We start from the raw sequence: 27,298 nt of genomic DNA on the forward strand, positions 1-27,298 counted from the left end.
ATAGGGATTTATACATGTATTTATTAATCATTTTGCTTATAAATTAGGTACAATTATAATTTTAATGTATCTTTTCCTACAGGCGGTAACGATATGATATATGCGATATATGTATAGGAGGATGCAGTTTTCTGAATGCACCCAGCAATAGCTAAAAAAAGCGTGATACCCCAAATGGCGTGGTATTGGTAGAAACCGCGCCAATATCATTCTTTAGCACACTGCCTGCTTTCCAGGTCCAATCTTCTAGTCAGTGAGACGTTTGTAGTTTACTTTCATAATGGGTAAAGACAAAAAAGAGAAGAAAAAGAAGGAATCCGACAGTTCTTCAGATTCGGGACCGGATGATGTGAGTAAATATATACATTGTATGTACTTGTACTAATAATCGATGCATAAAAATACAGAATCTAAGTTTTGATTTTTACAATAGAGTTATCGTATTTTACCCCAAAAACATTAATTTAACATGCAGTGGTGGTATGGCACTATAAAAAACCACAGAAGATGAATATTGCAATAAATTTTATTACTGAAACCAGAATATCGAGTCTTTTTCAATTAATAAATTGTAAGTTCAAATTAAATGACCGTTATTACAGGCTTATCTATAAGTTCCGGAAGACAGTCGAATGCAATGAATATTTGGTTGGGCCGTAGTGTTACAGACTAATGTTCTTTAAGTGTTTTTAATTTGCATGCAGAAAAATGTGTAATATAAATTAACTAATCAGTACGTATTAACCTAACCTATATAATTTTAAGAAGTCTATTTTGTTTACACGTGGCGTCAGCAAATCAGGACTCGACTTTTCTGCCTGTAACGTCCCATGGTATTAATTGGAATCCCATTTGAGACGATCATCTCTTTGGCTGTTACTGAAGTTTTCCCCAGCTAAAGGCGAATGTCGGAAAAATCCATAGCCAATCCTTGCAACTGATTTAGTCAAATATTATTTCACTATCGATTCCACCGACACTTGAAAATCCCGTAGTTCATATAACGTCATTTTAATAAGTCCTTAACCAATTAAGAAAAGAACACGGCCACCGGCGTGGCTCAGTCGTTAAGGCGCTTGCCTGCTGGTCTGAAGTTGGGCTCGGGCGCGGGTTCGATCCCCGGTTGGGCTGATTACCTGGTTGGATTTTTTCCGAGGTTCACCGTAAGGTGAATGCCAGGTAATCTGTGGCGAATCCTCTGCCCTCATTTCGCCAAATACCATCGACGCTAAATAACCAACTGAAAAAAAAAATAAAAGAACAAACTAAGAACTGAATAAGACTTCAGTAGCAATTGCTATCACTAGCTCTCGTAATGAAACTGCATTAGGATACTGCCTTCTTAATTCAGTGCTGCACCGTGATGTCATGGTTTCTAGAAAAATAGTTTATGAAGAAGGCCATGTTTCAAGCAAACATTTCCAAAGCTCCCTAGTGTGTAGTTTACAAGTCGCCTAGTTGCTAGTCACTAGTGCGTAGTATAGACTTGAAGTTTCAGACACGGCCTTAGTCTTGATATATAACTAATCTTCTCAAAAGTGAGACTAGAACAGCACAAGGATAATCCTTGATTATTAATTGATTATTTCGTCATTTATAATGATAAATAATGTTAATTGCCTGGATGTGGATTTGCTGCCAGTGAATTGTGTTTCTTTGTCTCAGGCAACTCCCCCGCCATCCAAGAAGTCAAAACCAAACACTTCGAGCTCGAGAAAGGATGATGATGAGCCATCATGGCTCCTAGAGAAGAATCGGTTTGTGAAAGTGCGAGAGTTTCGAGGGAAAGTATACATAGACATCCGGGAATACTACGAGTCTGATGGAGACCTGAAACCTGGCAAGAAAGGTGAGCCGAAGTTTAGAATAGATTTAGTAGTTAGTTATGTCCTTAAAGGACCATTTTGTATCGTCTTTTACAAAGAAAGGAGAAAGTTCATTAAAGATCCTGAAACCTTACCAGTACCGGTATCAAGCTTATTCACACTCCTTTCCAATAATATTCATTGTTGCAGATTTATGATATCAAAATGTTGTTACCGTCTGAGGCTTGATGAACCACATTCATAGATTATATGTCAAATGGTCTCCTCCCCCCTGCCTTTTTTTCTTTCCTCTACCCCCATCCCGGTATACACATTGAAATCTATACTTAGGCCGTGTCTCAAAGCTACATTTTCAGCTGAAGTGAACTAGATTGTTGACTAAATAGCCGGATGTGACGTCAGAAGTTATGATCCAAAGCTACATAGTGCATAGCAGTCAAGTCCGTAGTAGCTAGTAAACGAAAATGCTTGCTTGATTGTTGACTTGATCACTAAACAAACATGGATACCTCATCAGCAATTGGGGTTATGAAATCTGAAATTGCTTTGGAAGTGAAATAATGTAAATATAATGTAGAATAACACGTTAACTTTGAACACTGACATTGTTAGTACCTTCTGTACAATGTTTTAAACATTATTGTAATATATTAAGCCCTTATCTTTTCCCATAATTCGTAATGAAACTGCATTAGGACACTGCCTTCTTAATTAAGTGCTGCACCGTGATGTCATGGTTTTTAGAAAAATAATCTATGAAGAAGGCCATGTTTCAAGCATACATTTCCAAAGCTCCCTAGTGTGTAGTTTACAAGTCACCTAGTTGCTAGTCACTAGTGTGTAGTATGGACTTGAGTTTTGAGACACGGCCTTAGTGTATGCGTGATGTAGTTCAACTTGGTGCATGTATTTTCGACAAATGCAGTATCCTAAATGTTTATTAGATTTATCAAAAATCATTGTGACTTACAGTTACATGATAGAAACTAACATTTATTTCATTTTTATCACTACACTCACAAAGTTTCTTTCACTAAGTTACAAATGTTCATTATGCTCCCTCCTGTCATTCTGTAGATATCTATCCGATAATCAAATTCTTGCCATACATGCCAGAGTATGCCATTAGTAATGATTTGGATGGCTTCATTGCAAACCCTCAGTTTGTCAATGGATTGAGGTAAAGGAAGAACCTAAACAGCTGAAGTCACAGTTGAATTGAATTTTTGGCAAAGATTTCACACTTTTCCATCATCGTGCTATCTTTTCCTGTTCTCCAGCACTTCATTAGTGAGAAGACTCTTTCTACATAAGCTGATGTTCTAGACAAATATAATACGTATTTCTCTATTTTTAGTTATTATGGAGTATTAAAATCACAATCTCTGAGGAAACTGAAAATTCTGACCCATTTTTGTGACAATTTCAAGAATTTCAGTTCATCCAATTTGTCAGATTTTAAATTAAGAATCTTGTTTACTGAAGTCGCTTCATCAGAGAACAAGTTTATGTAATTATGTCGGATTTGAAATTAGAATGAACTTTCGAATTGATGTTATTGGCTGAAGTTTCAATTTCCGACGACAATGAGCTGTTGTTTGGCAGTGTTAACTAATTGGACTGTTGTTGTTTAGTCATCTGTCCGAAGACAGGTTTGAACCTCAAAAGTGACATCAATAGGGCATCGCTCGTGAAACAACCAAGCCAAGAGATAATAGGGTAGGGCAGCCAGTTCCTTTCCCTCTCCATTGCATACTTTACTGACTAGTAACGTACTACACTCTAGAGCCAGAATAGTAATATGCGTTACAAAAGCGGTATGTTGAAGTTTTCATGTTCGAGGAAAAGTTTCAAAAAGCGAAATATAGTTGAGCTTTTTTAATTTCCTAGAATTGAAAGAAAACATACCGCTCGTGTATTGTACATTATTTTGTGCGAAGATAGTTTATTACATTCTTGAAAGAGGAATTTCTAATTAGTTGCAATGAAATCTCCATCTTTGTTTCTGTTCAATGACGGCAAATTTGTAAAACAAAAATATCTATCTTCAACATTGTTGCTTTAAAATGTTTTCTGTGTTTACTATACTCCAGCAGGCCGTGATACGTGTCTGTCTTTTTTTTTTCCCCCAGTCTATAAATGCGAACTTAAAACAAACGGTAAGGTTATGTAATGATTTATTTTTCATTTTAATATTTTAACAATATTATTTATATAACATATTGCAGTAATAACATCGGCAAGTTTGTTGATTTTTTTCACGGCTTCCTTAATGTTACTTGCATCACGAATGCAGTAACTTTAATGGAGTTGTAGAGTTTACTTAATTTTTGCAAATATTTAAAAACAATAATTAATAGTGCAATTTAGGTGAAATTGCAATGGTAAGTTTCCAATTTATAATTATTACTATATTGAATGTCTCTAAAATAATATGTTAAAAGCCTAAAGCAGTAAAATCAATATGTCACTTAAGCGGTAAGAAGAGGGAAATTGTTGTGTGTGTTAGGTTGGGAATACTGAATGTGGAATTTTAGACTTTCTGCAGATTGATTTTGTGCGGAAACCAAGCAAATACGCACGATCTTGCACAAAAGGTGTTTTCTAGCGAAAATTCCATATATGAAATTGTAGTATTGTAGAACTTATTTTCACTAAGCTGACCCATGTAAATGACCTCACTCTTTAATGATTTAGCTTTTCCAGGAATGTGGCACTGCATTTTCCTTTCCTGTAATTTTTCTTTCAGGTTAGTTATGTGATGAATCACTTCAATTGCACTGATATTATTTTCTTCAATATTTAACATTATCTGATGGAACAACTGAGCTGTTGCATACAGAAACATGTATACTGGTGGAGTAGCATCTTCAAAGAAATTTTTCAGAGCTATAGGACATTGTTCTTGTGACAAGAAGTAAGATTTGAGTTCATTAAAAAAATCCAGAATTCTTTCCTTTGCTGATTGCATACTCAGGAATCTGATTTCATTGTGGGAAAGCACTTTCTCGTACTGTTCAGCAGCGAATTCACAAAATTCTATCAATTGTGCAACTTCTGTGTGTATATGTGGAAGTAATTACGTAACTTACTAAAATTAACCCAAAACCAAAATAGGTAGCTTATCCGAAGATGTCTGTAAGCAGTTGTTCGCAATGTGAACTTCACAGCCAAATCCAGCAAGTTCCCTATTTAATTCTGATTGCAGCTTTGTAAGTATATTATTTTTTCCTCTGCTGTGAACACTGCCAAAGTTGGAATTTGTGTTGCCTGTACAGTAACACACAAACTTCTTTGATAAGTTTTTTTTTTTTTTTTTTTTTTTTTTTTTTTTTTTTTTTTTTTTTTTATAATTACGTCCACTACGTATTTACTAAGAGATTCTGATGTTTTACCAGTCATTTCTACCATATTCTATCAATTTCACGTGAATCCCAGCCCTTGGTCTGAAATAATCTTATTGTTACAAGAACAAGCTTTACTTAATTCATATTAAAACAACCTGTAGAAACAGACACAAATTGAGTCTCGGAAACCTGTTTATTTGTCACTGAGTTGTGAAAGGGTTCAATAACTCATACCGGTAATCAATGCTTCCGTTTTCGTTCTAGCTGACATAAACTTAGGGTCATACATTTTCTTTCATTCATACAGTCCTCTCTGTAGATTGAAAACTCAAAAAAGTTTCATATCCATTGTTCAAGAATTGAAACAGAAAATCAATATCCCGAATTTAAAAGAAAACTTACAGATTAAACCAAACCCTTTAACTCTATTAAATATAGAATATAATCTAAATTTAACAGAAGAAATACTGAAATCAGAAGTAAACACTGAAATACTAAAACAATTGTCTTTAGAGACAATTAATATTAGGTACCCTCCACAAAACTGGCTTCATTTATATACTGACGGATCCTTGATCTCGAGAGAACAAGGTGTCGGTGCAGGTGTTACGTGCTGTCTCTTCTCACTTTATAGAGCTCTTGGATATGGAACAACAAGTTTTGATGGAGAAATCATTGCAATAAGTGAAAGTCTCAGGAATCTTCTATGCCACATCAATAAATTTAAGAATGCAGTTATATTGTCAGACTCCAAAGCAGCTATTCTATCAATAGTCTCTAAACACACACTTTCCTCTCAAACAGCAGAAATAACTAAAATGCTCTCTCAATTAATATCACTCCATAAAAGAATTGTATTCCAATGGATATCATCCTCTGTGGAATCCTGGGAAACGAGAATGCGGATGCTTTAGCAAAGAAGGGCAGCACCGCTACTTACAGACCTGTTACTAAATCTACGTATTCCTCTGTGAAAAGATTTATTAAATCTACATACTTAGACTTCAACAAACAAAATTTGATAACACAATCTGAAGGGAAAAAATGGAAAACTCTGCATCATAATCCACAGTTAATTCCCGATTTACCACGAAAATCTTCTGTAGCTGCATTTAGATTGGCAACAGGCCGTGATTGTTTGGCCAAACACCTGCATAGAATTGGAATATATCAGTCCCCTAACTGTCCATTGTGCAACTCAAACCAAGAAATGGATTCGGAACACCTCAAAATCTGTGCTTCAGTGGCTGGCCATGATAATATCTTTGAAAAATATTGGAGTGCAAGAGGTCAAATGACTTTGTCAAATGCCTGGCATTAGAAAACAACAACAACATTTTCTTTTTTACTAATTTTGAAGTACAGACAGAAGATTTGAAACTTAAAATCATGTTTAGAAGTGTGATATGCGAAAGTTAACAACACACAATTTATCAGCACTTTTCAGTTCATTTTTTGAAGTCCATTTAAAGCTTTAGATTTGCTGATTTTTCTGCTGTTTTATGTTTTTTATAATTCAAATGCTGTTGAATATTTTCATGTCCTTGATGTTGCACTGAAAGTTGTTTATTCTCCTCGGCATTTTAGATACCTCGCTTTATAATACGTTTCAAATATGGAAATTCTTCTTTCACATCTTTGTTGAAAAAACACTTTCTTCTCGACATTTTAAACAGCAACAACTACATTTCAATGCACTACAACTGTCTGGAATCACACATGAGCCAAATAACGATATAGGCACGTAAGGTAATATGAACTGAGCTAGATGCCAGTACAGGTTTTGTGAGTATATTGATTTGTACCAGTGTGCAGTGATGAAATAAAAGCACGGTAATTGTAACTGTATGTAACATGTGTGATCCACATATGATGCAATCAGCGATTCATACTTCGCATCAACAGCTCAACGTATCTGACTAGGGATATCCAAACATTTCACTTAGAAGTACCCTCTGACTAGGGATATCCAAACATTTCACTTAGAAGTACCCTCAGTTATCAAAAAAAATAGAGGACAAATGATAAGTATTTCCATCCACCCCCAGACACAATGTAAAATCATGTAACAGTCCAGGATAAACGAGGACATATGGCAGCCCTATATGTACAGTAGTGACAAAAAAAACTGTACCGATCCTTATAGCTTGATTTCAGATCCTTGTTCACTCCAGAGCACGATAGACTGGTAACTAAGACTTTCGTGGTTCGAATCCTGCCTGGGAAGGGAACTTTTTTTTGTTCCTTATTCAAATTTATTCCCAATACTTTTCGATTGCTGGTAAAATTCATGTTCTGGAAATAAGTTAATTAAGTAGTAAAATATCGCTGCAATGGAAACGTATTAATATACTACAATAATAATAATAATATAATTAAATATGTACCAAACCTATATGCACATAGAATTATTCCAATTCAGAAACAACTACATAAACTAAACGGACTCCAAAGGGAAATAACATTTCAATGGATACCTAGTCATTGTGGTATACCTGGAAACGAGAAAGTCGATAATATTGCAAAACAGGCAACATATTTGCAACCAAGACCTCTTCAAGTGATATCTCTATCCAGTGCTTTTGCTTCAGTAAAGTCTGATTTTACAAACCTATGGATCAACAATTGGCTCTCTTCTGACAAAGGAAAAATTTTACAGTCTGTACAAAAGAAACCAAATGACCTGGAAATGTACAAAAACTTGCCCAGACATGTTCAAACATTTTTAACAAGAGCCAGAACAGGTCACATTGTCACTCAATTGTACCTACACCGATTTCACATTTCTGATAATCCTACTTGTCTGTGGTGTAATAATCATGATGAAGATCTGGAACACGTTCTTCTATACTGTCCACCCATAAACCACAAAAGAAGTAAATTGAGGGGCTGGGTGCAAGAATGGCATTTTAGAGGATGTGCCCTTTTTTAGTAAAACACTTTATTGTGTTCTCTGATCTGTTATGCATGTGATCACCAAGTTATAGTTCAATACTGTGATCATAGAGGTCAGGAGTACCCAAAATGTAAAGGCATGCACAGGTAACATATTACGGTTTGAATTTTCGACATCAGTTTTCTCAAAACTTCCATTTGAGAGAAGTGCCTTTCTTGCACCCAACCCCTCAATTAAAATCATAAGTACCAGTTGCAGAAGACACAGCCCTGCAGTATATATTGACTACACCCCAAGTCTGGCTACTAGCAACAGGCATCTATAATGAACACCAATCAAAATACCCCTCATTTCTCGTGAAAAACAACAACTGAATATACTATAGTGGACTTTATGTTGTCAGCAAACAGCTGGATACATTGATTGATTGATTGATTGATTGATTGATTGATTAGTTAGAGCCCGACGAGAAGTTATGGCACCGGCGCGAGGAACGCATTTTAGTTCGTTTGCTTGGACTTGCCCTCACACTCAAGTGGAGGGGTGTTGGGTTAGTTGGTTACTAGCATTCCGAGTGTTCAGATCGTTCTGCTACTACCGCTATTGCTAATACTGAAAACATTGTCCTTCTGACCTCCCTCATTATGGCATTGTCTAAGGTGTGAAATCATAGAGTAGTTCATAGTCAAGGACATGAAATAGCATACAATGTGTGGAAATTCATGTCAGAAGAGGCTGTAAATGGAATACCAATTCCATTGAAAAGCGTGTGTGCAAGAGTACTGGCTCCCACTGGTATTTCAAAGCGAACCTTGGCAAGAATCAGGAAAGAAGGGAAAAATATTGAGGCAGGAACAGCAGATTCTTTCTCCAGTCCGGAAAAATCACAGCCGAAGAAGAAGATTGTTGCAGCTGTAGACAGTTTTGATAAGGAAGTCATAAGAAGACTTGTCTATAATTTCTATGCTACGCATAAGCAGAGGCCGACTCTGCAATCGCTTCTTCCAAAAATGGATATCAGTGTATGATTATGTGAAGAAAGTAGAGAATAATTACATTGAAATTGAGCACGTGGTGGACAGTATTTTTGAGAACATTTCCATAGACTTAGGGACATCGGATTCCAGCACAGATCAGTCGTCTGATTCGGACGGAGAATAAAAATATAAAGATGGAATAGCGAGCGTAATTCCATTAGGTACCTTCGGACTCTTGAGTAGGCAAGTGGTGATACTAAGGTAAGACGAATGTTTTTGGAAAGAGATGAAACGGATATGCCTGCCGCTCTGAGCTTGAGAACCGTAACCCAAACAACCCCCACTCCTCTACCCTGCTGGCCAGCAATTTAAAACTTAGCGCATGTTGGTGCCATAACATCTCGTCTCAGCTCTACCAGTCTATTGTGCTCTGGAGTGAACAAGGCTCTGAAATCAACTACAAGGGTCTGTCCAGTTTTTTTGCCAGTACTGTACAGATTGTGCTTTTAGACAGGGAACTAATTGTCATGTTCTACGTGCCATAAAGTGATTCTTTATCCTGTGCGTTTGTGTACATGTGGGGTCTTTTTGTATAATAATAATTTATTTAATACTTTACACTTGAGCTACATTAGGCATTGCAGCCCGAAAGAGGAAAAGCTCGTGCTCGGGCGCAGTTCAGATCAGTTATACAAAATATATCACAAAATTAAGAGAGTTCATTGTGGAAAATAACATTAATAAGTGGTAAAATAATACAGCATGTAATAATAGGGTCTATATACAAATAGAAAATACAAAAGTACATAAATATTAGAGTATCAATTTTTAACTCAATTAGCTTAAACAATTAAATAATTAATCTGATTTGTTTCTTAAATCTATGAGAGTTAAGTGTACTTAGCTCAGGGTAAGCTCTAATTAATTCATTATATATTTTGGGTCCAAAACTTCTGCTGTGTTTTAATCCGGCAGTTGTGTGGCATTTCGGAATATTTAGAAAGAAACTGTAATTTTGTCTGGTATGGTATTCGTGAGGATGAAATTTTAATTCATTGTAGTTTTATTGTGGTATGGAATGAAGATTATGTGTACTGTCTGGTATATTACATATTCTGTTTTGAATCAATGTCGGTTTGTATTTTAGTCTTCCTGTGATGTAATAGAAGCAGACTGAGACCATGCTTGTTCTGTTTTCAGGAATCAGCCTGTCGACAGCACAGTGGCAGAAACTTAAAAGTGTGATGAGCGAAGTGGATGATGCAGTGAAGGAGAAGTGTTGAATGTTTGTAATGTATTTCTGGAAATGGGCATGAGAGTTTTTTTTAGATATCTTACTTTCTAAATGTATCTTGTCACTTGTTATAGTATAAGTGTAATGAAAAGAAACATGAACATTTGTATGTGTGGTCTTCAAAAAGGGAAATGAGTTAACTTTTTTTAATCTTTGTCCATTGTTATTTGTGCAGAAGAATAAATGTTGTGAACACTACCAACTGTTGGAGAGGAGTTATTTCTCTTTCGCCTGAAGGGCATAACTTCCAAGTTGTGAAGATTGCCTGCTACCTATCCCAGCATTTGCAAAGCAGCATGACTCAGCAGAAGCATAAATTTACTTCTTATCTCTAATACGCTGTAGACAGGTACTTGTGAAATAGTACGCGGTACGTAATATTGTCAAGTAAAAAGAATGCAGCAGTGCAGTATGTATGTACAGACATGTGCAAATTATTAGACTCAAACGGTAATATATATGATTCAAGTAACATTTATTCTACAAAACTCATTTATTACACACTGTTTGCAACAATTAATATTTAGTGTGAAACCCTTTATTCTTTATCATCAATTTTATGCGGTTTGGCATGCTGTTCATGAGATTTTTCACATAGTTTCTTGATGTCTTCATCCCTGTGCCATATTTGGATAAGTCTTCTATGAGGTCCACCTTAGTGGTTATCGTCGTTTCTTTTAGTTTTCCCTTTATGATAGTGTAATAACCATGATGAAGATCTGGAACACATTATTCTATACTGTCCATAAACATAAACCACAAAAGAAGTAAATTAAAATCATCAGTACCAGTTGCAGAAGACACAGCCCTGCAGTATATATTGGCTACACCCAGCGGCGGTTCCTCTATATGAGCACAGGAGCACGTGAACACCTTAAAAACCAACAATAATCATACGTATTACTGTATTAATATTATTACCGGTACATCTATTACTTTCCAATGCCCAATGACGTTCCTACATTTTTTGTTTTGAGAGAATGTCCCGTTCGTGTGTCGTGTGTCTTTAAATCTCCATTGGACAGGTTGAGGTTGACAGTAGATCGCACAATTTTTCTGTAGCAGGGTGAAATAGCCTGAGGCGAGAATATTTTCTGGTTTGTTACAATGGTTACAATAGCTCTGGCTCGCACACGTCTTAACATGCTAGTGACAGACAAAGAGAGATGCTCTATCTCTCTTGGGTCTGGCATCCTGTTCCTTTCTCCCTCTTTCCTCATTTTCTCTCTTCACTTTTTCTTTTCAAAATACCATTATGCGCGGGGGCTGATTCTGTTGTCTTTTGTTCAGTAAAGTAAGGAAAATACAAGCTGCATTGGTGCGTATTGAGAGTTGAAACGGTATATAACATTTCAAGTTTGGAAACGACGTGTGTGAAATTGTGAGTGTGTTTAGGGACTTCAATAATAAAGTTATTGATAAGTTTGCATCTCTCAAAACTAGGCGCATGGAATTTCTCTACAAATAAATCCAGATCTTCAACACCATATACAACAGCAATGAAGATGAATCCTATGAATTAATTTTACTCTACTCTTGTTTAATGGTTTTAATTTTGGTTTCATATGCATAGATTTGGTGCATGAATATTAGAACTCGTTTATATCTGACGTGTGATTCAGCTATACGAGAATATATCATATTTTTTTGTGAACACCCATTCAAGAAAGGCACGAGACGCCACTGACTACATCCCACCTCTGGCTACTAGCAACAGGCATTATAATAAACTCCGATCAAAATACCCCTCATTTCTCGTGAAAAACAACTGAATAGACTACAGTGGACTATAGTAGACTTTATGTTGTCAGCAAACAGCTGGATACATTAAGAAGATTGATTGATTTATGATAGACCGAAGATTTTCAATTGGATTTGCGTCTGGGCTGTTACCTGGCCAGGGAAGGACATCTACATTATTTTAGCCAGAAAATTCGTTACTGATCTGGCTTTATGACAGGGTGCTCCATCTTGCATGAAGACATTCACCAGCATCAGGGAACCAGTCTCTCATTTGTCGAAAAATTCGGGTTTAGGAGTTCTTTGTACTGATCCTGTCGCATAGAATATTTTGTGGCCAGTAATTCATGATAATTATGAAAATGTAAAAAATGTGGTGCTGAGTCTAATAATTTGCACACGTCTGTATGTATGTATAATATACAGGGTGAATACTAAATGTTGTCTTCGAAGACCAGGGCCTAATAGGCCTACTCTTATCTTGCAGTTTTGTCCAGATGTCTAATGGGGCAAGTATTATTTTCATGGGAAATGCTTCTGTATGCTCGGGTTTAAGCTCGGACTATAACTCCTACACGTCCTCATCAAACATCCCACATTTCTAAATTGCACTTTTGTCACACAGGTTTGCTAATTTGGATTTAGTTCAATGCTGGACAATAGGTGGGTTGTTCAGCACACTTTGAAAATCTGCCCTGCTTGATGTACGCATTGTAAACATATTTGACCACCTCTGTGGTGTAGGGGTCAGCATACTGGTCTCTTACGCATTGGGCCCGGGTTCGATTCCTGGTCGGGTTGAATTTCCTGGTTGAGGTTTTTAAGGGTTTTTCCTCAACCGTAAGGCAAATGCCAGGAAATTCGGGCCACAACATCCCTGAAAATCACCGGCCTCATTCATCACCGAAATCATATTCATAACAAATCAGTCATACATATACAGTCGCCATCTAGTTCACAACAATAGAACCAGTCTCAACAGTAGTACACAGGTCTTCGGATTTCAACCAAAGATTAACTCGCGATATGAGCAAAGATGTTAAAGCGAGTATAAATAACAGCGAGGAAAAAAAAAAAAATGTAAACATCATGTGCTTACCTTACTTTACAATGCGAAATAGGTACACATTGTAACATCAGTTTAAACTGCGACATTGCACAGAGAACTTACAGTACTTGAAAACAAACCAGCTGCAGTTACTTTATTCACAGTTTTTGTATTGAAACCAAGAAATTCGACCATTTCAGGGACAGATAATATGTCGCACACATACATCATTGTTGTGTTCTTGTCATTTAACTCCAATTACTACACGATAGGGATCAACAGTAACTACGATCTCATTTGAGTTCTAGGTATTGCCTCTAATATCTCGATAGCAAATCATCATACCATGACGGTTCCTATCTTGAATTACAATGCCGCAATATTCACTATCACACTCAGGTATTCGAAAACTGCACTTAATATTCACCCTGTATATATAGCCTTCAAGAATGAAATGGATTTGTGATGTTACTGTGTTATGAAATGCACATTATTCACAGTGGCCTGATATATTTTTACTGAATTCATCTCGTCTTCTGTGGGAATCTGGCCATCTGTCTGAGAAGTTTTTGCTACTGGCTGAGTGGAGCATTAGATCTGCTGTTGAAAAGTGGAAATGGCTAACAAAAAATTAAATAAAAACTGGTAAGATTGTTCATGTAACACAACAATGGCATCGCCTCTTAGCAATGACTAATCTCTTAACTGCATGACTGTAAGTAATTAATACATATATTTATGTTTGCATTTTATAGTTTTCTTTCGTTTTATTCCTTGTATTAGCTATGGTTAGAGATCCATGAAATTTGTAAGATGCGATAATGTGAATTGTTCTCATTTTGCCAATTTTTTAGAAACATTTCTTTATACTTCTTCCCATTAACTCAAAAAATGCACTTTTGAATCTTGAAATAACTCAAAAAAAAAAAAAAAAAAAAAAAAAGATAAAGAAGTATATCAAAAAGAATATCGGGATTTTTATAAATGTTCAAAAGATATAAGGTTGGTTTAGAACTCTTTTGACGTTGAAATACGGTACCAGAAATGTATCAGCTTGAAATCATTGACTTGCAGACTAATGGCGAATAGAAGAAAGCTTCTCATGCAAATTTTTACATGTGTCTCCCAGAATCAAAATTTCCCAACCTAGCTCAGCCGGCTGATCCAAGCTTGCTGTCCGCCAACATCACAAGAGCGGAGCTTATCAACACAATTTCTGGCCCCGAATTGGTCCCACCGCTCACCAATCCACATCAGCTGATCAAACAATTTATTGACGACATTCAGACATCAACATCTTCAGTTCCCTGCCGATGGCTACAGAGTCGGTAGCCGAAAGCTTGGAGTATTCACAACTTTAACTCGGCTGATAGCCTGTGAATCCATCATTATGAATCAATGCTGAGAAAGCCTGAAGTTTTACATTAAGAGAACTTGCAACTAAAATATTGACTGTTTTTGAAAGTACTTACATTTATGAGCAAAAATGTTCAAGAATGAAATATGTAAAATCACAATTTTGTTCAGGAATGACAGATGAGCATTTGCACCACTGTTTTCTTATTGTTGCCAATTTTATTATGGATGTAAATTTTCTTGCATCTAAGATTCAGCCACAGTCTTCTCATCAATGTGACTCTGTAATACAAAATACTCATTTTTTATGATTGTTGTTGTTTTCTAATGCCAGGCGTTTGACAATAAAGTCATTTGACCTCTTGCACTCCAATATTTTTCAAAGATATTATCATGACTAGCCACTGAAGCACAGATTTTGAGGTGTTCCGAATCCATTTCTTGGTTTGAGTTGCACAATGGGCAGTTAGGGGACTGATATATTCCAATTCTATGCAGGTGTTTGGCCAAACAATCATGGCCTGTTTATGATTGTTGAATGGTTTGTATTTTTCATTTAGATATAAATTCTATCTGACCCACTTTCCTTCTCTTAACAGTGTGGCACATTCCTACAAAAAGGTTGCTGAGCACTGGTATACATTGTACTGAAATCGAAATGACTCACTTTTTTTGTCACTGGGTAAATTATATATAGAATGTGATTCGTGGACACATGAACAATAATAATATTTATAATGCTAACAATGATAATGATGACATTATTGTTTACCTGACATGAGAAAATATCCACAAAGCAAGGTTATACATATCTCAACTGAATGGGTGTATCCAAAGTCTCCTCAAGACGCATTCCGCATCTGATGTCAAATTTCGCTTCATTGGCTCGATTCGAGAAAAATGCGGCCGATTTTTTGAGGCAGTTTGTGACCACTGATGAAACCTGGATCCACTATTAAGAGACAAAACAGCAGTCAAAACAATGGAAGCACAGTGATTCTTTGCCTCAAAAGGAAGCAAAACTGTTCAATTGGCTGGGAAAGTAATGTTGTGCATGTTCTAGGATTGTAAGAGGATAATCTTGATTGACTGTCTAGGAAATGGAAATACAGTAAAATATTCAAATGTCCTGCAGCTAAAGAGAAAAATTCGCGAGAAGAGGCCAGGTATAGCCAAGAAGAAAGTGTTGTTTCATCACAACAGTGCACTTGCTCATGTCTGCAATAGCATTTGCTGTACTACATGAACTACGGATGAAATTGTTCCTTTCCCAAAGACCAAAACTCACTTGGTTGGGAAGAAATTTTCGTCAGATGAAGATGTTGTCGCAGCTTTTTTTGCAGACCTCAAGAAGGGCATAGCAGCATTGCAGCACCAATGGACTAAGTGTGTGATTTTGTTGAGAAAGAAAGAGTGTTGCAGAATAATCATAGTTTAATTTCTATATCAAGATATGAACTATCTGGTCTTCTTTGTTTTCGGTTTCTTTGGAAACATTGCTTGTTCAAGTTCTTTAGTGAAAAAATCTTCTATAAATATTTCTGTTGGATTTAAAACGGCAATGCCCTTCATCTTTGCCATATACAAGAACAATGATTAGGTTATGGCCTAGAGAAATAATTACGAACAGAATTACTATTGGACGGAAATGTAGAAAAGTCATGATCTAATAGGAGAAAAGGGTAAATTTATATGGATAAATATCAGTGGCAGTTCCTCGGGGAAGGGTAGGGAGGAACGTCCTCACATTTTTCTTTTGAGATTAAATAACAAATAAAATATGTGCCTTGAAATTCGAGGAAGATTCGATAATTTCTAAGTTCACAGCTATCAGAAAACTTCGGTTGATCGAGTTTTAAACGACGCGTGCTCATGTGCTGCGCGAAAACTGTAAGAAGAATACAAGATTGTTTGTGAGGAGGAAAGTGAATCCTTTCCTCTTTTACTGCAGTTAACACACATAGACAACAGCGCACTAGCGGCCAGAGAAAGAAGCAGAGTTTTAAAGTAAGTAAATGAACTGATAGGGAGGAGATCCTCCTCTGATTCTGCACATGGGCGGGAAATAGCAGACAGAAACCGACTGGTCGTGCATAAAGCCAGAGTCCGTGGCTGTAGCAGAGTAGCGCAATCACAGAGTCGGCTGCCACTGTTATTCCTTTTGAACATGCGTGGGATAGGAATATCTAAAGTAAAACTCAGATATTTTTAATTTAAAGAAAAGAAACTTCAAAAGCATATTCGTATATTTCAGAACATTATTGTCAGTCAACATAGAAATGTACAAAAACCTCATTTAATATTACAGCATAAATGTGCATTTAAGTGTTTAATACATTCCTTCATATAGGCCTACATCACAAATATAGGTATTACAGCAGCATGAACTTATTAAATTACAAGCAATAAATGAAAACAGCAATATTGCGTGTTAGTAGCTAGCTTCTTCCAACACGTGTGATGCTGTAGTGTGTGCGAAAATTCTGCGAGGTTGTGAATTTCCCTGTAATTGTTAATGTGTGCAATTATTCAACAATGAATGGAAGTGAAAACATATTTTGGACAATTTAGGAAACTCAGTTTACAAGAACTCACTATTGCTATGTAAAAGGGAAGGCCAACCTCAAAACTATCTGGTCTTACATGTATGCATTTATGCTAATTTATAGCATGTTTATTTCAAGAAAGTGTCATTTTGTACTGTTAACTTCTTTCCTCTTCTTAAAAAATATGCAGGAGCCGCCACTGATAAATATGTATATAAAATAAATAGTTACTATCACTTACTTACAAATGGCTTTTAAGGAACCCGAAGGTTCATTGCCGCCCTCACATAAGCCCGCCATCGGTCCCTATCCTGTGCAAGATTAATCCAGTCTCTATCATCATAACCCACCTCCCTCAAATCCATTTTAATATTATCCTCCCATCTACGTCTCGGCCTCCCTAAAGGTCTTTTTCCCTCCGGTCTCCCAACTAACACTATATGCATTTCTGGATTCGCCCATACGTGCTACATGCCCTGCCCATCTCAAACATATGGATTTAATGTTCCTAATTATGTCAGGTGAAGAATACAATGCGTGCAGTTCTGTGTTGTGTAACTTTCTCCATTCTCCTGTAACTTCATCCCGCTTAGCTCCAAATATTTTCCTAAGCACCTTATTCTCAAACACCCTTAACCTATGTTCCTCTCTCAGAGTGAGAGTCCAAGTTTCACAACCATACAGAAGAACCAGTAACATAACAGTTTTATAAATTCTAACTTTCAGATTTTTTGACAGCAGATTGGATGATAAGAGCTTCTCAACCGAATAATAACACACATTTCCCATGTTTATTCTGCGTTTAATTTCCTCCCGAGTGTCATTTATATTTGTTACTGTTGCTCCAAGGTATTTGAATTTTTCCACCTCTTCGAAGGATAAATCTCCAATTTTTATATTTCCATTTCGTACAATATTCTGGTCACGAGACATAATCATATACTTTGTCTTTTCGGGATTTACTTCCAAACCGATCACTTTACTTGCTTCAAGTAAAATTTCCGTGTTTTCCCTAATCGTTTGTGTATTTTCTCCTAACATATTCACGTCATCCGCATAGACAAGAAGCTGATGTAACCTGTTCAATTCCTAATCCTGCCTGTTATCATAGTTACTATCACTCGTAAAATAAAATTAGTGTATTTGAAATTCTTGAGTCCAATATCAAATAAAATAGAATTTACGCCTAATACTCCTTTGGTTGTAATGTTTTTACTATATTGTACCTTACTCTTTTTATTTCCCTATGTATAGTTGGGATTACAGTTGAATTGGTTATAGTAACCAGCATTAGTGTGACACCTTTGCTACAATCACCTCGGTGGGTCCAACTGGAATTTGTAGTGGACAAAGACTGTGTTTGATGGTAGGTTTTCAAGGTGTACTCCATTTCCTCTTCTGGCATTCCACCATTGCTCCATACATCATTCATCATCAGACGGTGTTACATAGTTTGTTCTCTTTGGTTCGCCGAGGACAAGCCTTCTTGGTGGCTGAAAGAACAAGCTTTGGCACATCATCCAGTAGATGAGACAGCTGGGTGAATAATGTAAGTCAAGTGCCCGTAATTAGTTAGAGTTTATAACAAATTTTTAATAAGCAACATTATGTAAATTCTTTACACATTCATGTTCTATACATGTTAAAAACAGACTTGTTGGGAGGAGTTTACACATAGCTGTGTTATTAAAGACCAATATTGCATTTTACAGGGAAAAATTAGAACTCTAAGAAAAGAGAATGGAGTGTGAGGTAGGTCAAACTTCACAAACTTACAACACTTCACAAATTATGGAAATATCATATGTACTTCGGTACATTAAAATAATATATATGATATGCGTAAATCACTTCGTGATTTAAGACAGCGCTTATTCCATCAGATCCCGGCCAACTAGTCACTCATAACGAGTGCACCTCAGCACATGTGTGGACTTCGGTCCTACATTCATAGACATCTATGACGTAGTGCAGAGGGCGGCCACTAGAGGGAACCCAAGAGTTGGAGCTTAATGTGAGACGATTCTGTCCGACGCTGGGTGGTATCCGGTGTGGCTTAGTGGATAAAGCATCAGCACGTAGAGCTGAAAACCCGGGTTCAAATCCCGGCACCGGATGAGAGTTTTTCTCCGTTCCATTACTCTTACATCGTATGATGATGCAGAATATCTGCATGGAAATATCGTATGTACTTCGGTACATTAAAATAATATATATGATATGTGTAAATCACTTCGTGATTTAAGACAGCGCTTATTCCGTCGGATCCCGGCCAACTAGTCACTCATAACTAGTGCACCTCAGCACATGTGTGGACTTCAGTCCTACGTTCATAGACATCTATGACGTAGTGCAGAGGGCGGCCACTAGAGGGAACCCAAGAGTTGGAGCTTAATGTGAGACGATTCTGTCCGACGCTGGGTGGTATCCGGTGTGGCTTAGTGGATAAAGCATCAGCACGTAGAGCTGAAAACCCGGGTTCAAATCCCGGCACCGGATGAGAGTTTTTCTCCGTTCCATTACTCTTACATCAAATTATAGCAGGTCAAGTTGTGTACAGTACTGCAATCCAGACAGTCTATTTGCAAACAGGTGTTATATACGAGGAGCGAAGAATAGTTTTAAATATGGAAGTTAAAATTACGAAACAAATCAAAAATGGTAAAAACAAAGCTTATGTATGCTGTGAAATTGGTTTGGTTAAGGAAGAATGCAAAAGAATGAGGTACAGACGCAGTATTCATGAAAACAAAAGGAGAAAAAATATAGATTTCATCTACACATATCTGTAAGTGTGTGAATACTGCATGTACTTTACTTTCCGTACAATCCAGTTCAGTACTTTCATCCTTCAAAATAAGAAAACAAGAACCGTGTAAGATATTTAAAAAAAATTGTAATACTGTAGACCTACATAAAATTACAAATTACATTATGCACAAAATATGTAATATTGTGAATGTATTCTTCTTTGAATTTCATTTATCATATTTATTTTTATTACAGGAGCACTCATTTATTGTGACTTCAATTCTTTATTCCCTTCGATGATGCTGTAACCAAATTCAACTCCTTAATGTTGAGCCCTCTCCCACCATATATATATATATATATATATATATATATATATATATATATATATATATATATATAAATAAATAAAAATCATACACTAGTCAAACAAACCAAAACCCAAGTCGTCGTCAGAGTCTTCGTCAGATGGTTTTAAGTCCTCAGATTTCCACGCCTGCCGCAATTCATACTGCGCTTCATTTCTGAACAGTTTGGACAGCTCCCATGTGGGAGTGTGAATGACATCGACTTCAGTCGGCTGTGCACCTACTTCTAGCAGCCATTTTACACATGCTGTATGTCCCTCCTGCTTGGCCAGGCTGAGAGGTGTGGCACCCTCGTGTGTGAGAGCATTGACATCAGCCCCGTGTTGCACCAACATCTGTGCACATACAAGGTTCCCACTGAATGTAGAGCTATGCAGGGCTGTCCATCCTTCTTGGGTCGTTGCCTCCACATTGGCACTGTTTTGCAAGAGCAAGTCTATAAACATCGGATGGTGTGGAAGGTACTGGGCAGCAATGTGCAGGGCTGTCCTCCCATTGTCATCTCTCAGGTTGGGGTCAGCACCACGCTCCAGCAACAGACTGGCCATTTCAAAGTATCCTGTAAGAAATATCTGTATATTAATAGAATAGAGATAAAGGAAAAGTCGAGTCGAGGTAGATGAGGTTTTTAAATTTGGTTGTAGAATTTAAACTTTTAGGTATAGAAATATCATCATCAACATCACGGGTTGAGCCGGTAGGCCCGTTCCATCCCCATTAGAATTGTTCTCTCCAACGAAACCTAGGACGACCAACATTTCTCCTTCCTCTTGGAGCATACTGGAAAGCTTTCTTGGGAATTCGGTGATCCTCCATCCTTTCCAGATGTTCCATCCACCTATTTCGTTGATTTTTTAACTTTTGTGTTATTCCCTCTATCCCTAATTCTTTTCTGATATCTTCATTCCTCTTGTGTTATAATAAAGAATATCCCGCCACTGATCTTAGGAATTTCATTTCTGAGGCTTCTAGTCGTCTTTTGTCTCTTTCTGTTAAGGTTCATGTCTCTGCTCCGTAAAGTAGTACTGGAAGGGCTACTGTTTTGTAGAGTTTTAACTGTGTTTGTTTCGTTCTTTTTCCTAAGCTCCGTCTAATTGTTCCACATATACCTTGAAATCTATGCATCTTTTCTTCCATATCTTTTCCACATAAGAAATGTTGCATCCTAAATATTTAAAATTGCTAACTTGTTCAATAATTTTGGAGTCAATAACTATTTTCGACCTTTTATGCTGGGTCCCTATGAAAGCCATTGTTTTTGTTTTAGTGTGTGATATTTTTAAATGATAGCTTTTGGTTATTTGACTCAGTGTATAGAAATGTGTGTGACGAAAATGACACATACTTTCTTACATATATTTTTTTACGCATTCTGCAACTTATTACATCAGTACTCAGTTTTATCAACACTTAAAACTTTGTATTTCTCATGATGTGTTTCACTATAAACTTCAATGCCTTGTCCTCAGTTACTTTTGATTATTTCAAAGTCCATGTTTATAAAATCATAACACGTTAAAATACACACACTTGTGTACAACTCTGAAAGAACATTTGTTTATAAAATATTAACATGTTTACATAATTATCACAGTCTACTATATACAGTCGCGAAGCTTGAGGTGATTTTTTGCAAATCTCGTGATAAAGCGCTCCAGGCGGTTAGCAACTAGAAACAATAGACTGTCCACGGTCGACTTTGGACTGTGTCGTATTTCCTTCGAGTGCTAGCTCGTTGCGTATTTCACATTGATGCTTGTGAAATGTTCGTTATTGGTTGTAATGAAAATGTTAATGACTAGAATACAATAACTGGAATAATAATATTTTACTAGAGACGTAGAAAAATTAAATTTGTTTTAATGAAATTTATTGATCACGTTTTATTTTCAATTCTGGTGGGATTATTATTGCTTAGGCCTACTTTTTTTTTCAAAGGATATGTTTTTAATTATAGCTGTTAATTTTGTTGTTATTTTTATTTGTTACTTTACTAGAGACGTAGAAAAAGTCTGTTACAATAAAATTTATTGATCACGTTTTATTTCCAATTCTGGTGTGATTATTTTTGCTTAACCTCATCCCACTTTGTTAACTACGTAAGCCTACACTACAAGTACCGGTACACATAAGTTACTCCATTAATTCATATTTTCATTATTATTGTTGTAAAGGGAAATGCAAATTAATATTTATTGGTTTCATAGTTAATTATCGCTATAATCTTGAATGAGTGAAGCGATTACAGTCAATTTCAGTTCGTTTTGCACAAACAAAAATAATATTAACCTATTTCTTGCAGGTATCTTAGAGTTTATGGTGGAATTTAATATACTTCATTAAAATAATAAATTAACTTTATGCATTTAATATTTCAATAATGGAAGGAAGGTGTTAATTTTAACAAAAGAACACAACGAAAGTGTAACATATTTTGTCATCTACTAGGAGAGAGATCTGCGATGATGAGGCGATAGTAGCGATCCTAGTGGTGGGCAACTACCCATGTTTGCATTTTTACTACGTATTGAGCTTCGCGACTGTATATAGTAGACTGTGGTTATATCTCTTAACGAGCATTTGTTTAAAATAAATTCCTTAGAATGCTTTGGGTCTATTTTGAAGCCACGTTAATTCCATAACCACTATAAAAAAAAAAAAAACAAAAGTGCTGCTATACACTATCACTAACTAGTGTATTTGCCTATGAGAGAGGCTATGGTAGCTGTACAATAAATGTACAGCAGCATTATGTTGAATTCTGAACATGCCTACATTAGAAGTGATGAAATGAAACCTATGACCTGAGGGTAAAATGCGATGAAATGAGCTGCAGCAAGGAAAATGTACATCACATGTCTATGCATCAGCACAATAAGCAATATGTAGCATGAAAAATAAATTCAATTTTTTTTTTTATGGTACTGGCATGTTGTGACAAACGCATTGCACATGTGCAGGAATGTATAATTGCCACCAAAACGTGCTGCATTTATGTCCATGTGGGCTCAAAAGCAAATTCATTTCTGTTTGCTTCAGTTGGGGACCTATTTAGTCCAATGATAAGTTCTGTTTTAGTCAAACTGTAATTATAGAGTAATAGCACATTAAAGTTTTGTTATGGTTTGTATTATAGTCGGTTTTCTTTTTTTAAATTTCATACCTACCCAGATCCAAATTCTATTATTTTTAATGTCTACCAAGATTGTTATTTAAAAGTATGAAGAGTATTAGAAGATGTTAGTAGTGGTTTATAATGAAGAACTAAACATTCATCTTTCTTTTTCTTCTCTGAAGCAGTAAAGCTGTTATCCGAAACAACGTTTTCAACACAGAAAATTTCTAGTTGTGCAAGTTAATCTTTGTCAGTATTTTGTAACTGGACATTTAGTTTTCTTGGTATAGAAATACACGTGACTAAATCATCAACAAACAATGCAGTTGTAATTCAAGTGTTGTCCAGGATTTTGGGGAGGTTATTGATGTAAACATTGAATGAAGTTATACTAAGAATAGATCCCTGTAGTAAACGTGAATACCTGCCACACTTATCTGTATTATTATCTCAGTATTTTGTACATAAATCCACACCTTTGAAAGCTGTGCAGTGTAGTGGTGTGAGTCCATCACGGTCTTGCACATTGATGTCTGCACCCTTTTGCAGCAGCAGCTTTGCATAGTCACAGCCACGATCAGCACATCCCAGTGCCAGCACGTGGAGACCCGTTGCTCCATCCACATCTGCAATATTCGCATATTTGGGGTTTTCCAACAGTCGCTCCAGAAGCGACAACCGATGCAGGCTGTGGCACAGGATGTGTGTAGCAGTTATGCCATCTTTGTCTTGGATCATCAGCTCTTTGTGCAAGTCGATATAATAGTTCCACTTCTTCGACTGCAGGTCCAGAGCGACATTTGCCCTAGGGAGTACACCTTCCTCCAGCAGCACTTTTGCGCAATCCTTGTACCCCTTAACAAGGGCCATATCTAGGGGAGTCTTTCCATTGCATTCCACATTGGGATTGGCACCTTCCTGCAACAAGAGTTTAGTGGCAAGGTTGCTGGAGCACATCACAGCCATCATCAATGGCGTGTTTTCCCCCAACAGTTCCTCCACAGATGTGCCGAGGTGGATAAGTGCCAGAACTTGGCCCAAGCGTGTCCACTTTATGGCATCATGAAGTGACATTTTGATCTTTGCTTTGACAGGGACTACACCATGCGATATCATTGTTCTGACACTTCCGATGCCTCCATCGTCACCCTTGTAGGGGTAGCGTTGTAATGCCACATCCAGAGCCGATTTCCCACTGTTATCATGGGCATGGGGATCTGCACCCTGGGATATGAGGAAGTCCACACATGCACCCTCGCCTCCCAAGCCTGCAGCACCAAAAAGAACTGTTCTACCATGAATGTCACGAGCTCTAACATCTGCTCCAGCATTCACAAGGAGCTTCGCCTTTTGTAAAGTACAGGTGTAGTGTAATGGCGTCTTTCCCTCTTTGTCTGTTAGCTCCACATTGGCTCCAGCATCCAGCAGCAGTTGTACGCATGTAGGATCGCCCTGTCTTGCAGCAGAGTGAAGTGGGGTGCAACCATTCTCGTCAAACTGGTTTGGGTCTGCACCTGCAAGCAGCAGCATTCTCACCACGGCCTCGGAGCAGAATTCTGCTGCCAGATGTAATGGAGCTGAGTATTTGGCCCACGTCTTGCCCAAGATATCGACAGCAGCATTGTAACTCAGCAGCAGCTCAATGCAGGCTATGTCTTTGTCTATAATTGCTAAATGAAGTGCACATGCACCGTCCTCACTCTGGAGATTGGGATCGGCTTTCCACTCCAGCAGCAGCCTCACCAGCTGCAGGCGCCTGTCTGCTGCTGGATCTCCCTTTCCGGCACTCTGAACCAACTCTTCAAGGGCCGGAATATCGTTGCGACACAGAGCATCACGCAGCTTCTCTAACTCCGGGAAGTCGAGTGCATCCACAGCCTTGCGCTTTTGAAACACAAATTCAACTGCATAACATGGAAAGTATGCATCATTATAACAGTATCCACAGTAGAAGTAATAGTCCACCACGCCCTCTAGCACCCAGCGGATATGTTTCATACGTCCCTTCCACACGGCTAGCATTAGGGGCGTCTCCTCCGTAGCATTGCGAGAGTTCACCTTTGCACCTTCCTGCAGTAGTAATGTCACGGCATCCAGCTGGCCGTACTCTGCAGCATCATGTAACGCTCCATCATTGGGATCGGCACCACTATGCAGCAGTGTCTTCATCACTTCAACATGGCCATTGCGTGCTGCGGCACAGAGTGGTGTGCGGCTGTCGCAGTTGAACCATCCTTTCATTCCCACATCAGCATTGTGGGCGAGCAGTCTGCGGACACATTCCACATGGCCTCTACGGGCTGCACGTCCCAATGGCGTTCCAGAACAGTGCTGGAAGTTGACATCAGCACCCGCCTCCAGTGCCAGGGTCAGGTCGTCTAAGTCTCCCAGGTCTGCGGCCTTCCACAGCCGTGCATTCAACTCCGATGCCTTAACACCTCCATCACCCTCCAGGAGTGCTGCAATACAGAAGAATATTTCCAAACGTCGGTTCCATTGTCATTTATAAGGTAGGAACATTATTAACCTAACTTATCTCTTGTACTTATATCCAGTACTTGGACATTGGTACAGACTGCTTGTGGTTAATTGTTCCATCTGATTCTTATCTTGGAGTTCTATAAGTCTGTTTTGAGAATAAGTATAAAGTTGGTACAATGCAACATGAGGTAATATATATATATATATATATATATATATATATATATATTTTTTCTTCTAAAAATGGGACATGACTATTGCCCGGATTTTACGTAATTACATATTTTAATGCTACATTTTTATGCACGAATAAAAGGCATATGTTTACGAGATAAACATGTAAGAATGTTGTCCATAAATTTTATTTTACATATTTGGTATAATATTAGATATTTCACAACATAATACATAATTTTATATATTTTAACATCATTGCAGAATATATAATAAATGATAATCATTAATAATAAATAATAATTTCTGGGTTTATTTTGCATTTATATTGAATTATCCAATACCGTAGCATGAAAAGACAAATAATTCGAATGCTATTGAGCTACTTGTACAATGTCATTATATTGAAAGCTCAATTGCAAGATTTCAATGCCGCCAACAATGACTTGTTTCAAACATTTTCCTTTCTTGTTCTCAAACACATCAGAATTTGTAGCAGTGTTGTTAACCAGCAAGGGAGTAGTCGGTGACTGTGTTTCAGCAAAATTTAATGATGTATTGAAAAAGAACCCAGGATAGACAACTTTTTTCACTGTATGCAAAATACTTCAAGGTGAGTGTATGCAGCTCCTCGAAAACATTGTTCCGAGTATCGTTCCTCATCTGAAATATGTCCAGTTACTCTGTGTGAAATTGAACATTCTAACAGACAGAAAGCAATCAATGACCGCAGAAAATATGGAAAAATATTTAATTATGAATTGCGCCTCCAAGGAATAATTAAATGAGGTTGAATCACATGTGCACCTGTAATTTTTTTTCAAGTTCTGTTTTCTTGCCAGTGCTTAAAAATTCATCCAATAAATGTTAGATTTTAAGTTACATATTTTTTATTTATTATTTATGTACAGTAGCATGCAAATTAATCCGAACGTAGTAACTTATGCAAAAACACTCAAACGGGATAAAAGAAGGATCTAAGACATACCTCAGTAATCTATGTGGCCTCCCTTGTTCCTAATAACAGCTCTGACACGATTTGGCATGAATTCCACTAATTTCCCACAAATATTCTTCATTTCTTCATCGCGAAACCATACACCAATGAGGGCAGAAATCATCTTCTCCTTTGTAGAACAATCCATTTTTTGCATTCTTCATTTGCAAATTGACCACAAGTTCTCAATGGGGTTGATGTCGGGTGAGTTGCCTGGCCAGGGGAGTACCTGAATATTCTTCTTGTTGAAGAATTCTGTAGTTTTTCGAGACGTATGGCATGGTGCCAGGTCTTGTTGGAACACACCTCTGCCATCCGGAAATGATTTTTGCAGCTGGGGTACGATTCTGGTTTCCAATAAGTGAATATATTTGTCAGAATT

The 27,298-nt window shown here is 37.2% G+C and overlaps 2 protein-coding genes across 2 annotated transcripts; one reads left to right on the forward strand and one right to left on the reverse strand.

Annotated features, from left to right (window-relative positions):
* Positions 1–207: 207 nt before the first annotated feature.
* Positions 208–10,538, forward strand: Ssb-c31a (single stranded-binding protein c31A). Its single transcript, XM_069816061.1, has 3 exons — positions 208–349; positions 1,666–1,849; positions 10,247–10,538. The coding sequence occupies exons 1-3, from the start codon at positions 281–283 to the stop codon at positions 10,327–10,329; spliced, it is 336 nt and encodes a 111-aa protein (XP_069672162.1). The 5' UTR covers positions 208–280; the 3' UTR covers positions 10,330–10,538.
* Positions 10,539–20,162: 9,624 nt separating this feature from the next.
* Positions 20,163–25,524, reverse strand: LOC138692813 (ankyrin-1-like). The gene is made up of 2 exons (XM_069816046.1): positions 23,741–25,524; positions 20,163–20,708 (listed from the first exon to the last, which is right to left on the reverse strand). The coding sequence occupies exons 1-2, from the start codon at positions 25,503–25,505 to the stop codon at positions 20,203–20,205; spliced, it is 2,271 nt and encodes a 756-aa protein (XP_069672147.1). The 5' UTR covers positions 25,506–25,524; the 3' UTR covers positions 20,163–20,202.
* Positions 25,525–27,298: the final 1,774 nt, after the last annotated feature.

The sequence above is a fragment of the Periplaneta americana genome, chromosome 17 (genome assembly GCF_040183065.1).
Source record: "Periplaneta americana isolate PAMFEO1 chromosome 17, P.americana_PAMFEO1_priV1, whole genome shotgun sequence".
Classification (NCBI taxonomy): domain Eukaryota; kingdom Metazoa; phylum Arthropoda; class Insecta; order Blattodea; family Blattidae; genus Periplaneta; species Periplaneta americana.

Bases quoted from the DNA above. Each gene is read 5' to 3' on its own strand.
- Ssb-c31a (XM_069816061.1), top strand. From the start codon at position 281: ATGGGTAAAGACAAAAAAGAGAAGAAAAAGAAGGAATCCGACAGTTCT. The intron at 350-1,665 runs GTGAGTAAATAT...TCTTTGTCTCAG, and splicing joins CAGATTCGGGACCGGATGAT to GCAACTCCCCCGCCATCCAA. The intron at 1,850-10,246 runs GTGAGCCGAAGT...TTCTGTTTTCAG, and splicing joins CCTGAAACCTGGCAAGAAAG to GAATCAGCCTGTCGACAGCA.
- LOC138692813 (XM_069816046.1), bottom strand. From the start codon at position 25,505: ATGAAAGGATGGTTCAACTGCGACAGCCGCACACCACTCTGTGCCGCA. The intron at 20,709-23,740 runs GTGTGGATTTAT...TATTTCTTACAG, and splicing joins ACACTGCACAGCTTTCAAAG to GATACTTTGAAATGGCCAGT.